At 45.4% G+C, this 15743-nt stretch overlaps 1 protein-coding gene and 1 long non-coding RNA gene across 6 annotated transcripts in view; both read left to right on the top strand.

Moving 5' to 3' along the window:
- PRPSAP2 (phosphoribosyl pyrophosphate synthetase associated protein 2) overlaps positions 1-14482 on the top strand; it is a 157051-nt gene extending 142569 nt beyond the window's left edge. For all 5 annotated transcript variants that reach the window (XM_068243519.1, XM_068243518.1, XM_068243521.1 and 2 more), the window contains 3 exons: positions 7898-7968; positions 8245-8391; positions 13358-14482. In XM_068243519.1, the coding sequence (XP_068099620.1) occupies positions 7898-7968; positions 8245-8391; positions 13358-13516 (377 nt within the window). In that variant the 3' untranslated portion in view covers positions 13517-14482. The remainder of the gene's footprint in view (positions 1-7897; positions 7969-8244; positions 8392-13357) is intronic.
- A 6-nt stretch (positions 14483-14488) lies between these two features.
- On the top strand, positions 14489-15473 carry LOC137524067 (uncharacterized). Its single transcript, XR_011022626.1, has 3 exons — positions 14489-14511; positions 15263-15298; positions 15375-15473. It is a non-coding gene; the product is annotated as an uncharacterized lncRNA (long non-coding RNA).
- The last annotated feature ends 270 nt before the right edge of the window (positions 15474-15743 follow it).

The following is a 15743-nucleotide window of genomic DNA, read 5'->3' as shown; positions in this document are numbered from 1 at the left end:
AAAGTAAACCAGAGACCAAATAATAGAAAGAATGGATACTTACCAGGGGCTTCCTCCAGCCCCATAAACACATGCGAGTCCCTCGCCGTCCTCCCGCGGTCTGTCGTTCAGCCGCGTCAGTCGGGGTCTTCTGTGCAAGCTTAGACCTCCCCTCCCCTGCACAGAAGACCCCGACTGACGTGACTGAATCAGTTACCCGGCCTGATTGCGGCTGAACAGCAGACCGCGGGGGGAGGGGCTGGACGAATCCGCTGGTGAGTATCCATTTCTATTATTTGATCTCTGGTTTACTATAAAATGGCTATAAACATGGATTGCACAGTTTTCTCATAAAAATGTTATGATGCATTGACAGGGAGGAGTCTTTTGTGTGTGTGACTCGCCTTCTGAGACCCCCTGGTGCTTAGCCCCGCCCCTCATCGACGAGCGCCGCGGCGTTCTCTGTATTGGAGATGGAGAATACCGCAGAGTGCCATGGTGCTTGTGTTAGGGGGCGGGACTACGCAGCAGAAATCGGCGCACAGGAGTCTTGGAGGGTGAGTTAAACAAAACAAAAAAGCCCCGCAAAGCTGTTATACCTTTGTAAGAGAACACGGTACAAGCCATGCTTATTTTAGGCTTTATACAGTAGTTGCTTTAAAAGGCAATCATATCCTTTTTTTTTTTTTGTCTTTTTATTTTCACCCTATTAGTTTTATGCTGTGCTTAATATTTTTGGACCTTAGATGAAATTTGAGTTTAAAGGACTTCCGAAGCGACCATTTTAATCTAGTTTTACTCACCTGGGATTGCTCCTAGCCCCTCGAAGCCGTCTCAGTTCCTCACCGCAGCTCCGTTCCTCCACTGTGTCCTGCTGGCCGCCCGTAAAGATTGCAGACCCGTCGGTGGGTTAGCGCTTCTGCACAGCAACTCACGCGCCCACGTCACCGGGCACTTACTGCGCCTGTGCAGAAGCGCTAACCAGCTGGGAACGAGGAGGGCTTGAGCTGCAGCGAGGGACTGAAATGGCCTCTAGGGACAGGAAGAAGGCCCAGGTGTGTAAAAATAGATTAAAATGTTTGCCTCAGAAGTCCTTTTTAAAGAGGAACTCCAGTGAAAATTTGTAAAATCTTTCCTCTCCCTGATTTACATTCTGACATTTATCACATGGTGGCATTTTTACTGCTGGTAGGTGATGTCTGTGGAAGGAGATGCTGCTTGCTTTTTTTTTTTGGGGCAGTTGGAAAGAGCTGTTATTTCCCACAATGAAACAAGGCTACTACAGTGAGGTCAGCACCATGGTTCTGACATCACACTGTGGGAGGGGTTTTACCACACTATCAGCCATACAGAGCCCCCTGATGATCAGTTTGTGAAAAGGAAATGATTTCTCATGTAAAAGGTGGTATCGGCTACTAATTTGGATGAAGGTCAATTCTTGGTTACGGTTTCTCTTTAATACAATTTTACATTTCTTTTTTTTTTTTTTTTTTTATTTTATGTGTATGCAGTTAATCTTTAGACTGAGTCATAAACTTTGCCTGCCCCTCCCTACCTCACTAAGCAGCTCCCATTGGGTAGGAGTCATCCTCTCTGGTCATGTGACAGTATAAGTGTGCACTCTGCTATTCTGTGTGGGTTGCTGGTAGCAAGCAGTCTAGCATTTTCTTATTTTGCATATAAACACTATACAAGTGACAAATGGAAACACTACAGCAGGGGTCTCAAACTCGCGGTCCGCGGGCCATTTGCTGCCCTCGATACAATTTTTTGTGGCCCTCGCCGGCAAAAGCTTCTTTATAGTTCGCTTCAGTGCTCCCAAGTAATCCGCCGCTAAACGAGGGCTGCAGAGCCCCCAAATGGCCCGGGGGGCAATCTGTCGGCATTTCCTGGAAGGGGCAGAGCTTTCAGCTTCAGCTCTGCCCCTCCTGACGTCAATCGCCACACGGATCGCCGCCTCTCCCCGCCCCTCTCTGTGAAGGCAGAGCGAGAGGGGCGGGCAGAGGTGGCGATGCGCTGCGATTGTGAAATTCCTTATGCGGCCCAGCCTCATCCTGACTTTGACTCCTGCGGCCCCCCAGGTAAATTGAGTTTGAGACCCCTGCACTACAGATCTATCAGGAGAACCATATGACCTTCCTTCGTACACTGAGGAAGTCAGATGCAGGATGCGCACTTCCTGTGAACATGTACACTAGTTAGTTTTTAAAGATTGAAACGTACAACAGGCAAGTGGTCCTCTCACCAGTCAGCGTTTTTGTGTGTTAGGATATCACCTGACGTAATCGACTGCTTCCTGTAGCACAGAGTTTTAGGGTCAGCCCCCTAGGACCTCAACCTCAACAGTCTCTTTTTATAGATTATAACTCCAATAATAATTCCAGTATTTGTATAGGGCTTTACTCCTGGTGGACTCAAATCGCTTGTGAGGAAACCACAAGAGAGCACTCAGTAGGGTTAGGGAGTCTTGCCCAAGAACTCCTTACTGAATAGGTGCTGGATTACTGAAGAGGAAAAGCTGAGGTTTGATCCCTGGGCTCCTGTGTCAGAGACAGAGCCCTTAATCGGTACACTATCCAGCTTACTAGTTTCAAGGGGAAATACAATATGAGATTTTAAATAGCTTTGTTGCCAACAATCACTGTTTTATGTGTTCACTAAAAATTAGCCCAACGTAGCTAAGCTAAAACTGGGAGTGGCCTCACACCTGTCTGGTCAGCCTCATCCCCCAACCTTCATGGTGTGTATCACAGCTCTATTCACTGACTGTCTAATTCTTAGCATGTCAGACAAGCAGCCTATTGAATTCCCTGGATTTGTGTGCTGGAAATCGCTCAGAATCCCCCCTAGTGGAAACTTTTTTTATATTGAACACTGAAATCCGCTCAGCAGCGTGCCCAGACCTGCATTGTAGCCATACCATAGATTAAGCCGGTAACCTACAGTAAGTGTAAACGGGCTGCCCTCCTCTCGCCCCCCCCCCCCCAAAAAAAAACAAAACCCCAACACCCCTACAATGGCTATCATTCATAAAGCATTATCACATGCGGTAGGGCAGAAAACAGCTGACTTTACCGCGCACTTAGCAAAATGTCCATTCATAAAGGCTGTTACCGCAGGACATTCCCGAGCAGTGAGGTAAATTACTGCCTTATGCGGTGATTAGCTCAACACATGTCAGTAATGTCAATGAATGTCAATTCATAAAGATTAGAGCAGGCGGTATTCTCCGTGCCATTACTGTCTGTTTTGAAGAGGTGATAAGAGAGCGATAACAGCAAAGTTAATCTCTCAGGCAGCAGCAGCAGAGCATTCAGAACAAACAAGGCTTCCCGGATTACCCCAGGCTGTGTTTTTCACCTCTTGGGTACCTGTCTTCATGTGTTTTTACATTAGAAAGCCTGCATGTGTAACATTTCTTGAAGTTCTTCTAAGCTGTGGCAATTAGATTGTTTATAAAGACTAATAGACAGATTCAGAGCAGATTCGGAGCAAGCAGAGGCAGTGTAACAAAACATGCACATCTAAAGGGAAGCTGGGGATGCCTCTTTTATTATTGAGCTGTCTCTGCAGGGAGAACAGGAATGTAACAATGTTACGGATAGTTGGGCTTTGGGAAATCCCCGCATTTCTATCGCAGCTGCGAAAATCTTTATTAATTAGCACACAGAAGTATAAAATACCGAATGCCGTATTTCCCGACCAGATGTTTTGTTACCGCACATGCTTTTATGAATGATAGCCATTGCATGGAGGCTGCCGTATCTCACCAGAAGGGATTCCTGTGACAGAACAGTCCGCCTGTAGCTTTGCTCTCCTTGTATGAAACATGCACACATGATGCTCAGGGGGATTGTAGAGATGAATGACATCATGGTTTAACCCCTGTGATGCCTGGCTGCTCTGCGGTCGGGGATTATCTCCAGGGAGGGCGTTCAGCAGAGTGAAGAGGCAATTAGCGGTAACGGAGACACATTTCTAGAAAGCAGCTAAGCTCAGTCTTCAGGGACAATCCGCTCCTGCTAAGAAAGAGGCAGCCCTTCAGTTATCTTATATAGTAATAGGAAGTTGTGATGCGTGGCGAGGAGGCAGCTGTGTGCGCAGCAACTGAGGCCGTGCAAAGCACAAGCCGCCGCCCACTCGCTGTGTACGGGAAAGTGTGTGTGCATGGCGGTCACAGGGGTGCCAACGGGCGTCAGGTGGGGGGAGCTGTTCTTGAAAAGAATTGGGTTATTTCTGGTTTCTTATCTATATTATTATTATGTATTATTTGTATCACACTGACATCGCTATGTCATTTAAAGTTTTAAAGTGAACCCAAGGTGAAAATAAACTGGCAAGATAAACCATTATATTTATTCTCCTACTCCTAAAATGACTAAGAATCCCAGGGTTTTCTTTTGTAGCTTAACATTTACAAAGTAAGTTGAATGTTTAACTGTCTCTAATCAGTGGCAGCCTATTAAATGTCCCAGAGTTAGAAAAAGGTCAATAGTACATGTATTTTATCCCTCCCTGCCCTCAGCAGTTGTATTCTACCAGGAAAGCTTTTATGACTGTAATTTGCTTATCAGTGATGATTACTATATTCCTGACAAGCCACCGACAAGACAGAAGCTGTCACTTCCTAGAAATTAACTCTTTCAGGCAGCAAAAGAAACCAAATAAAACAGCCTGGTTAATGTTTTGCACTGTACATATACATGAGTATCTCATCATGTTACATGTCTTCTTGTGTGCACTTTAATTTTAAACTCTTATTGAGAAATAAAGCAAGGAGAAAGGGCAGCACGGTGGCGTAGTGGTTAGCGCTCTCGCCTTGCAGCGCTGAGTCCCCGGTTCACACCCCAGCCAGGTCAACATCTGCAAGGAGTTTGTATGTTCTCCCCATGTCTGTGTGGGTCTCCTCCAGGCAATCCGGTTTCCTCTCACATCCCAAAAACGCACAGATAAGTTCATTGGCTTCCCCCTAAATTGGCCCTAGACTACGATACATACACTACACATATGACTATGGTAGGATTAGATTGTGAGCTCCTCTGAGGACAGTCAGTGACATGACTATGTACTCTGTAATGTGCTGCAGGAGATGTCAGTGCTATATAAATACATAATAATAATATGGTAGGACATTACACTATGGCTATGGTAGGATTAGAGTGTGAGCTCCTCTGAGGACAGTCAGTGACATGACTATGTACTCTGTAATGTGCTGCAGGAGATGTCAGTGCTATATAAATACATAATAATAATATGGTAGGACATTACACTATGGCTATGGTAGGATTAGAGTGTGAGCTCCTCTGAGGACAGTCAGTGACATGACTATGTACTCTGTAATGTGCTGCAGAAGATGTCAGTGCTATATAAATTACATAATAATAATATGGTAGGACATTACACTATGGCTATGGTAGGATTAGAGTGTGAGCCATTCTGAGGACAGTCAGTGACATGACTATGTACTCTGTAATGTGCTGCAGAAGATGTCAGTGCTATATAATTACATAATAATAATATGGTAGGACATTAGACTATGACTATGGTAGGATTAGAGTGTGAGCTCCTCTAAGGACAGTCAGTGACATGATTATGTACTCTGTAATGTGCTGCAGAAGATGTCAGTGCTATATAAATACAGAATAATAATATGGTAGGACATTGACTATGACTATGGTAGGATTAGAGTGTGAGCTCCTCTGAGGACAGTCAGTGACATGTCTATGTACTCTGTAATGTGCTACAGAAGATGTCCGTGCTATATAATACATAATAATAATATGGTAGGACATTAGACTATGCCTATGGTAGGATTAGATTGTGAGCTCCTCTGAGGACAGCCAGTGACATGTCTATGTACTCTGTAATGTGCTACAGAAGATGTCCGTGCTATATAATACATAATAACAATATGGTAGGACATTAGACTATGCCTATGGTAGGATAAGAGTGTGAGCTCCTCTGAGGACAGCCAGTGACATGTCTATGTACTCTGTAATGTGCTACAGAAGATGTCCGTGCTATATAATACATAATAATAATATGGTAGGACATTAGACTATGCCTATGGTAGGATTAGATTGTGAGCTCCTCTGAGGACAGCCAGTGACATGTCTATGTACTCTGTAATGTGCTACAGAAGATGTCCGTGCTATATAATACATAATAATAATATGGTAGGACATTACACTATGACTATGGTAGGATTAGATTGTGAGCTCCTCTGAGGACAGCCAGTGACATGACTATGTACTCTGTAATGTGCTGCAGAAGATGTCCGTGCTATATAAATACATAATAATAATATGGTAGGACATTACACTATGACTATGGTAGGATTAGATTGTGAGCTCCTCTGAGGACAGTCAGTGACATGACTATGTACTCTGTAATGTGCTGCAGAAGATGTCAGTGCTATATAAATACATAATAATAATATGGTAGGACATTAGACTATGACTATGGTAGGATTAGAGTGTGAGCTCCTCTGAGGACAGTCAGTAACATGACTATGTACTCTGTAATGTGCTGCAGAAGATGTCAGTGCTATATAATTACATAATAATAATATGGTAGGACATTAGACTATGACTATGGTAGGATTAGAGTGTGAGCTCCTCTAAGGACAGTCAGTGACATGATTATGTACTCTGTAATGTGCTGCAGAAGATGTCAGTGCTATATAAATACAGAATAATAATATGGTAGGACATTGACTATGACTATGGTAGGATTAGAGTGTGAGCTCCTCTGAGGACAGTCAGTGACATGTCTATGTACTCTGTAATGTGCTACAGAAGATGTCCGTGCTATATAATACATAATAATAATATGGTAGGACATTAGACTATACCTATGGTAGGATTAGATTGTGAGCTCCTCTGAGGACAGCCAGTGACATGTCTATGTACTCTGTAATGTGCTACAGAAGATGTCCGTGCTATATAATACATAATAACAATATGGTAGGACATTAGACTATGCCTATGGTAGGATAAGAGTGTGAGCTCCTCTGAGGACAGCCAGTGACATGTCTATGTACTCTGTAATGTGCTACAGAAGATGTCCGTGCTATATAATACATAATAATAATATGGTAGGACATTAGACTATGCCTATGGTAGGATTAGATTGTGAGCTCCTCTGAGGACAGCCAGTGACATGTCTATGTACTCTGTAATGTGCTACAGAAGATGTCCGTGCTATATAATACATAATAATAATATGGTAGGACATTACACTATGACTATGGTAGGATTAGATTGTGAGCTCCTCTGAGGACAGCCAGTGACATGACTATGTACTCTGTAATGTGCTGCAGAAGATGTCCGTGCTATATAAATACATAATAATAATATGGTAGGACATTACACTATGACTATGGTAGGATTAGATTGTGAGCTCCTCTGAGGACAGTCAGTGACATGACTATGTACTCTGTAATGTGCTACAGAAGATGTCAGTGCTATATAAATACATAATAATAATATGGTAGGACATTAGACTATGCCTATGGTAGGATTAGATTGTGAGCTCCTCTGAGGACAGTCAGTGACATGACTATGTACTCTGTAATGTGCTACAGAAGATGTCCGTGCTATATAATACATAATAATAATATGGTAGGACATTAGACTATGACTATGGTAGGATTAGATTGTGAGCTCCTCTGAGGACAGTCAGTGACATGACTATGTACTCTGTAATGTGCTACAGAAGATGTCCGTGCTATATAATACATAATAATAATATGGTAGGACATTAGACTATGACTATGGTAGGATTAGATTGTGAGCTCCTCTGAGGACAGTCAGTGACATGACTATGTACTCTGTACAGCGCTGCGTAATATGTCAGCGCTATATAAATACTTAAATACGTATAAGGCGATTACTGTTTTCTTTTTCTCCCCCCCTAGTGATGTTCCCTAAGGAGAAGCCCCCTATTACAGTGGTCGGTGATGTCGGTGGAAGGATAGCCATCATCGTGGTAAGTGCACCTGTCATTTTGCCACGAGCAGAGCACACTTTGCAGGAGTGGGGGCGGTGATAGGTGTGGGTAGGACGGAAGGTAGTTTAATATGCCTCCAGCAGTGAAGGCTTCAGAAGTCCTCGCGCCCCTGTGTGCTTCTGCTGATGAGCGGGTCTGTACTGCGTGTACTGTGAGCGCGCTCAAACAGGCACAGTGCGCATGCGCCCATCTTCGGAGGAAAGGGCACCTCAGTGTTCCTGATTTTTACACGTCTTCCTCTTGTGTTTCCTGCAGGATGACATCATCGATGATGTAGATAGTTTTGTTGCTGCAGCGGAGACCTTGAAGGAACGAGGGGCCTACAAAATCTTTGTCATGGCCACACACGGCCTCCTGTCCTCCGACGCTCCTCGCCAAATAGAGGAATCTGCCATAGACGAGGTGAGGAAAGGGTTCCATATCTGTATTGTGCATTTGTTCCCGCCCTCTGCCTCTTCCCTCCTCCCCCGCTCTGCATGTACGTGGAATTAAGCCGTTGGAAATTTGGGTGCAGGGCAAAGCCGAGAAACCGCTAACCCTGCTCCTGCAAAAGCCCCGGTGGTGTTATAATTACCATTCTTCCTCCAGGCCGCCATTGCCACTGGGGTAAGACGTAATTTGGCTGCCAGCTTTTGGTAGCGGACAATTTACGCTGTTTTATCGTAATTTGATGTTGCCCAAGTTTTTGGCTGAGCACCGCTATACCCGTAATTTACATTATGGCCTATATTGCCACCAGCTGTGCCCAAATTCTCAGTGCCGTTTCCGCCTGACTCGCACTCTGCCGCTTATTCCTCCCCCCATCTGTCCGTGTCCCCCCCCCCCCTTCCTTATCTTTCTCCCCCTCCCCTCATCCTTCCCACCGCCCTCCTTTCCTTATCCCTCCCCCTCTTCCTAAAACTTCTCCCCCCTTTCCTTCTCCCACTCCACCCCCCTTTCCTTATCCTTATCCTCCCCCTTTCCTTATCCACCCCCCCTTTCCTTATCCATCCCCCCCTTACTTATCCTTCGCTCCCCCACTCTTCTTCCCTTAACCCTCCCTCCCTTTCTTATCCTTCTCCCCTCTCCCTTTCTTTCCTTATCCTCCCCCTCTTCCTTATCCTTCATCCCCCCTCCCTTTCCTTCTTCCTCTCCACCCCCCCTTTCCTTATCCTTCTCCTCCCCCTTTCCTTATCCCTCCCCCTCCCCCCCCTTACTTATCCTTCTCCCTCCTTTCCATCTCCGTCTCTCCCCCCTTCTTATCGCTCCCCCTTTCCCCTTCACCCAGCCACTTTCATTTTTTTTCTTCTCATCCCCCTTTTCCGGTTTCTCTCCCGCTTTTTTTTTCTCTCTACCCTTCTTTACCCCGGAGTAATCCTATGTTAGTACATTTCAGGCCTCAAAATTGTCCTATTGCCCGGGCCCTTCTTTCCTTTGGTTTTGTCAATAATTCAGTCATGTTAGAAATGCATTGGCTGCCTTACATAGGATAACCCATAAGGTACCCGTGTGACCCCCAAATTACAGATGTATTCCCTATGAAATGCCCAGTCCATTGATACCTGATAGAGTTCCCCTTTAAAGCACAGCTGAAGCGGAAAAAAAAAAAACATGATGAATTGTATGTGTAATACAGATAATGAATAGAACATTAGTAGCAAAGAAAAAAGTCTCCTATTTTTATTTTCAGGTATATTGTTTTTGTTTTTTTATAACATTGCATCATATTGTCACAGTTGCAAAACCACACTCTGTCTTTTCAGCTATTAACCATTTCACCCCGCGGGTATATTTCACCTTATAGTCGAGATGGATTTTCACCTGTCAGCGCTCCTCCCTTTCATTTCCCAATAACGTTATCATTACTTATCACAACTAAATGATCTATACCTTGTATTTTCCGTCACCAATTAGGCTTTCTTTGGCGGGTACATTATGCTAAGAATTATTTTATTCTGAATGCATTTTAACAGGAATAATTAAGAAAAAAATGAAAAAAATCATTATTTCTCAGTTTTCGGCCATTATAGTTTTAAAATACCACATGCTACCGTCATTAAAATCCACACATTTTATTTGCCCATTTGTCCCAGTTATTGCAGCAATAAAATTATATCCCTAGTATAATGTATGGTGACAATATTTTATTTGGAATTAAAGGTACATTTTTTTCGGTTGTACATCAAACAAACAAACACAGAACATTTATATTGCGCTTTTCTCCTGGCGGACTCAAAGCACCAGAGCTGCAGCCACTAGGACGCGCTCTATAGGCAGTAGCAGTGTTAGGGAGTCTTGCCCAAGGTCTCCTACTGAATAGGTGCTGGCTTACTGAACAGGCAGAGCCGAGATTCAAACCCAGGTCGCCTGTGTCAGAGGCAGAGCCCTTAACCATTACACTATCCATCGCTAATGTTTAGCCCATACATTTTAATGATATGCCCTATTGATATACATATTATTATTATTTTTTTTTTATTCAGTCAGAAGATGTAATTTTACGATTTGGCCAAAAGATGTCCCTGCTGAGCAAAATCCTATGTAGTGTACAAGTTTGCTACATAGGAAACAATGTGTTGCTACATTGTTACTAGGGAAGTGACGCAGGCTTCAATGGAAACCTGCATTACGGTGTCCTGCGGGGAGATTAATGAATGGGAACTTTGCAGAAGAAAGCGTGGCGGCTCTATTTAAGAACACTGTCTTTGAAGATGTGAAGCTCACGTCCGCGCGGCATAAATGGTTAAACAAAGCAGAAATCATGACCCTTTGAACTTTCCTGCAGTAAAACCTTATCTCAAGCTGTCTCTCGCTGTTTCTTGTCTAAGTGCTTCAGAAAACAGGACTGTAATCCACCCAGTGGGTTTAATAGCTCAGAGAAGCTCTTTTGCATAGATAACAACTGAAGTTTCTTAAAGTGGACCTGAACTCAGAACTTCCTCTCTGCTCTAAAGCATAGGCAACAGCATAATAGCCTTTAAAGAAAAACATTTCTTTGTTACAGCTGATACAAATCCCGCAATAAATCTTTCTGCTTCCTGCTTTCATGGAAGCACGCATATTAGCATTCTGTATTTACCAATTAGGTGCTCTGCCGAGGCATTCAGCTGACACAGGTGAGAGATCAAATTAAAACTTGTGCTTAGTCACAGATGAGGGGGGATTAGACAGGCTGAACTCTCTAAATACATACAGAGCACATTTCTGTTTTCCTTCTGTCCTGTGCAAGAGTTCAGGTCCACTTTAATACTAGGTAGACCTGATGCAATTTTCTGACAGATTTACTGTCGGATCAACTATTTCCAACATGTCCGATCTGATTTTGATCGGAAATCAGATTGGACATGTTGGAAATAGTTGATCTGACAGTAAATCTGTCAAAAAATTGCATAGTGTGTACCCAGCATAACTCTTCCTGTACTGGAAACAATATGAGACTCTTTTATTTGCTGCTAATGTTCTATTTCTTAGCTGTACTACACATACAATTTGCTATCTCATAAGTTTATTTTCATTTCAGTTTCGCTTTAAAGAGAATCTGTACTGTGAAAATCTTACATAGATAAAAGTGCCAGCCTGTTTGTTGTCTTCTCCTAGCCCTCTCTGTGACATTTTCGCCAAATCACCATTTTATTCATTGTTTTTGTAAACCATGAAGATGGCCACCAAACAGGAAATACATCATCAGAGCAGGTGCCTGTTTGCAGTGGCTCCTCTCAAGAGTGACTTGACTGCTGGAATGTTACTCCCACTTGTTGCCTTAGCTGCTTGTCTGGGCTCTGCACTGATCGTTCTGCACTCACAGCTGTTCACAAGGTCACAGACAGGCGGGCTGTGAGCAGAAACCTTGCCTGTGACTCATACACACAACACACAGGAGAGCAGAGGGGGCGTGCATAACTTTTCCCTATCACAACAGAGGCAGCCCATTCCTCTCTGGGTTGACAAAGAAATGATTTGATATATTACAGACACACTGCAACTAGGAAAGGCTGCAGTTAGACAGAGCACATTAGGACAACTATAGGAACTTAAAGAGAACCCGAGGTGTGTTTAAAGAATGTTATCTGCATACAGAGGCTAGATCTGCCTATACAGCCCAGCCTCTGTTGCTATCCCAAACCCCACTAAGGTCCCCCTGCACTCTGCAATCCCTCATAAATCACAGCCGTGCTGTGAGGCTGTGTTTACATCTGTAGTGTCAGTCTCAGCTGCTCCCCCGCCTCCTGCATAGCTCTGGTCCCCGCCCCATCCCTTCCCTCCAATCAGCAGGGAGGGAAGGGATGCAGGCGGGGACTGGAGTTCTGCAGGAGGCGGGGAGAGCAGCAGACTGACACTATAGAGATAAACACAGCCAGCTCTGACAAGCTGTTTGTCAGCAGCGTGGCTGTGATTTATGAGGGATTGCAGAGTGCACGGGGACCGTAGGGGGGTTTGGGATAGCAACAGAGGCTGGGCTGTATAGGCAGATCCAGCCTGTGTATTATTTATTTATTTATTGTATTTATAAAGCGCCAACATATTACGCAGCGCTGAACATTAATTTAGGTTACAGACAATATTTAGGGGTGACATACAGCAATATGACAATACAGGAATAATGGAAAACCAGATCACACAGCACAGTATGAGTACCAAGTAATGCTTAGTCAGTCACTGGATTGAGCATGGAGATTAGGCAAGTCATGTTCACTCAGATGCATAGCATGGGTTCACAGTAATGGAGGTGCATGATCAGGTAGGACACAAAAGGAGGAGGACCCTGCCCAAAGGCTTACAATCTAGAGGGAGAGGTAAGGACACGAATGGTAGGGGACCAGAGTTCAGCTGTAGGTTTAGAGCACTTGTGAGGGGTAGTAGGCCAGAGTGAAAAGGTGAGTTTTGAGGGCTTTCTTGAAGATGTTGAAGGAGGGGGCTGCCCTAATGGGTGGAGGTAGGGAGTTCCATAGTGTTGGAGCAGCTCTTGAGAAGTCCTGGAAGCGTGCATGGGACTGGGTGATTCGGGGGGCGGTTAGGCGAAGTTCATTGGAAGAGCGGAGTGAGCGGCTAGGTGTGTACCTCTGAGTAAGATCGGAAATGTAGGTTGGACAAATTTTGTGGACAGATTTGTAGGTCAGACACAGTATCTTGTGTATGCAGATAATATTCTTCAAACCCACCTCGGGTTCTCTTTAAAGGATATAAGAAATAAGGCTGAAAATGTTGTTAGTCTCTTTAATTCCTCTACACACCCCTGATAGCCGTGTCCCATTGTACGCTGTGACAGACCATTGATGAACGTTTTGGCATCAGAGTCTGGCATCGGCGGGACATTGGCACATGGTTGTGACCGCGGTTGACTCTTTGTGTACGGATTAGTGAAATAATCTCCTCTGTGGTTTTCCTCCAGGTCATCGTCAGCAACACCATCCCTCACGAAATCCAGAAACTGCAGTGCCCTAAAATCAAGACGGTGGACATCAGCATGATCCTGGCCGAAGCCATCCGGCGGATCCACAACGGAGAATCTATGTCCTACCTCTTCAGGAATATAGGCGTGGACGATTAACCCTTCCCTCACCCCTTTATCTATAGATCTATTTTTTAGGAACATACCATGGGCCAAAACTGGAAGCGCACCCCGTGCCGTTACAAGCGCGAACCTTAACATTTCAACAAAGCCGCCTGTTTTTCAAGGCTGACCTACCTGTAGATTCAACAATCAATCGAGAATTTTTTTGTTTGTTTTTTTGTTGCTTGTCTTTATTATTTTATTTTGCTAATGATTTTTTTTTTTTGTGAACAAAATGTCACACGCAAAGATAAATGTCTTTGTTTCATGCACTAGAGGTGTCTGAATCAGCGTTAATAGTTGTACAGAGACCCGCCTGAGGCTGAGAGCCCACGGGAGTCCTCGAACATTTCCTGCCTCTGTCACGTTGTATTGTCTAATGGGAGGGGGCGGGGCTTGCTGGAAGACACTGGATGATAAGTGATGCAGAAAACCCTCATGTTTTTCCCTTGTACAGTCTTCTTTTAGGAGGGAATCGTTTGCAGTTTTCATCTGGGTCATGTGAAAACAACGTTTTTTAATATTTTTTTTGAAGCTGGAATTACGATTCAGGCAAATTCAAGTCAATTGGATCAAAAACAATTTGACTCGTATATGGTGTTCCATTTGGTTAAGGATTACTTTCCACTTAACATTTTCCAGTCTTTGGAACATCTCATACAGTAGTGTAGCTTAGAAGCTATTTGCCCCACTGCATTGTGTCCCCTCAAGCTCTATAGAAAACAAGTGATATGGAGCACGAATTCCTGCCAAGGACAGTTGCAGTGTCAGAGAGGTGTAAGCAGGGGAGGGGACAGCTGCAGTGTCAGAGAGGTGTAAGCAGGGGAGGGGACAGCTGCAGTGTTAGAGAGGTGTAAGCTGGGGTGGAGACAGCTGTCAGAGAGGTGTAAGCAGGGGAGAGGACAGCTGCAGTGTCAGAGGTGTATGCAGGGGAGGGGACAGCTGCAGTGTCAGAGAGGTGTGAGCAGGGGAGGGGACAGCTGCAGTGTCAGGTGTAAGCAGGGGTGGGGATAGCTGCAGTGTCAGAGAGGTGTAAGCAGGGGAGGGGACAGCTGCAGTGTCAGAGAGGTGTAAGCAGGGGAGGGGACAGCTGCAGTGTCATAGAGGTGTAAGCAGGGGAGGGGACAGCTGCAGTGTCAGAGAGGTGTAAGCAGGGGAGGGGACAGCTGCAGTGTCAGAGAGGTGTAAGCAGGGGAGGGGACAGCTGCAGTGTCAGAGAGGTGTAAGCAGGGGAGGGGACAGCTGCAATGTCAGAGAGGTGTAAGCAGGGGAGGGGACAGCTGCAGTGTCTGAGAGGTGTAAGCAGGGGAGGGGACAGCTGCAGTGTCAGAGGTGTAAGCAGGGGTGGATACAGCTGCAGTGTCAGAGGTATAAGCAGGGGGGTGTAAAGCCAAGGACAGCTGCAGTGTCAGAGAAGTGTAAGCAGGGGAGGGGAACAGCCGCAGTGTCAAGTATAAGCTGGGGGGGGGGGAGACAACTGCCGTGCAGAGGTGTAAGCAGGGTGGGGGACAACTGCCGTACAGAGGTGTATGCAGGAGAGGGGGCAGCTGAAGTGCCAGAGAGGAGTAGGCACGGGAGGGGACAACTGCAGTGTCAGAAAGGTGTAAGCTGAGGAGGGGACAGCCAGTTTCAGAGGAGTAAGCAGGAAAGGAGACAGCTGTAGTCTCAGAGGTGTAAGCAGAGGAGGGGGCAGCTGCAGTGTCAGAGGTGTAAGCCGGGGTGGAGACAGCTGCAGTGTCAGAGGTGTAAGCAGGGGTGGAGACAGCTGCAGTGTCAGAGGTGTAAGCAGGGGAGGGGACAGCTGCAGTGTCAGAGAGGTGTAAACTGGGAAGGAGACAGCTGCGGTGCCAGAGAGGTGTAAGCAGGGGTGGAGACAGCTGCAGTGTCACAGAGGTGTAAGCAGGGGAGGGGACAGCTGCAGTGTCACAGAGGTGTAAGCAGGGGAGGGGACAGCTGCAGTGTCAGAGGTGTAAGCAGGGGAGGGGACCGCTGCAGTGTCAGAGAAGTGTAAGCAGGGGAGGGGACAGCTGCAGTGTCAGAAGGCCGTAAGCAGGGGAGGGGACCGCTGCAGTGCCAGGTGTAAGCACGGGAGGGGACAGCTGTAGTGTAAGAGAGGTGTAGGCTGGGGAGAATTGGGAGGTTGATCGAGCTGCACTATTGTAATTTTGTATCCCTAATTATTCAGATATTGCCATTAATTGATTATAGATAATGCTGTTGGTGG

Source organism: Hyperolius riggenbachi, chromosome 7 (assembly GCF_040937935.1).
Source record: "Hyperolius riggenbachi isolate aHypRig1 chromosome 7, aHypRig1.pri, whole genome shotgun sequence".
NCBI classification, from domain to species: domain Eukaryota; kingdom Metazoa; phylum Chordata; class Amphibia; order Anura; family Hyperoliidae; genus Hyperolius; species Hyperolius riggenbachi.
This window is presented reverse-complemented; position numbering and strand designations above follow the sequence as displayed.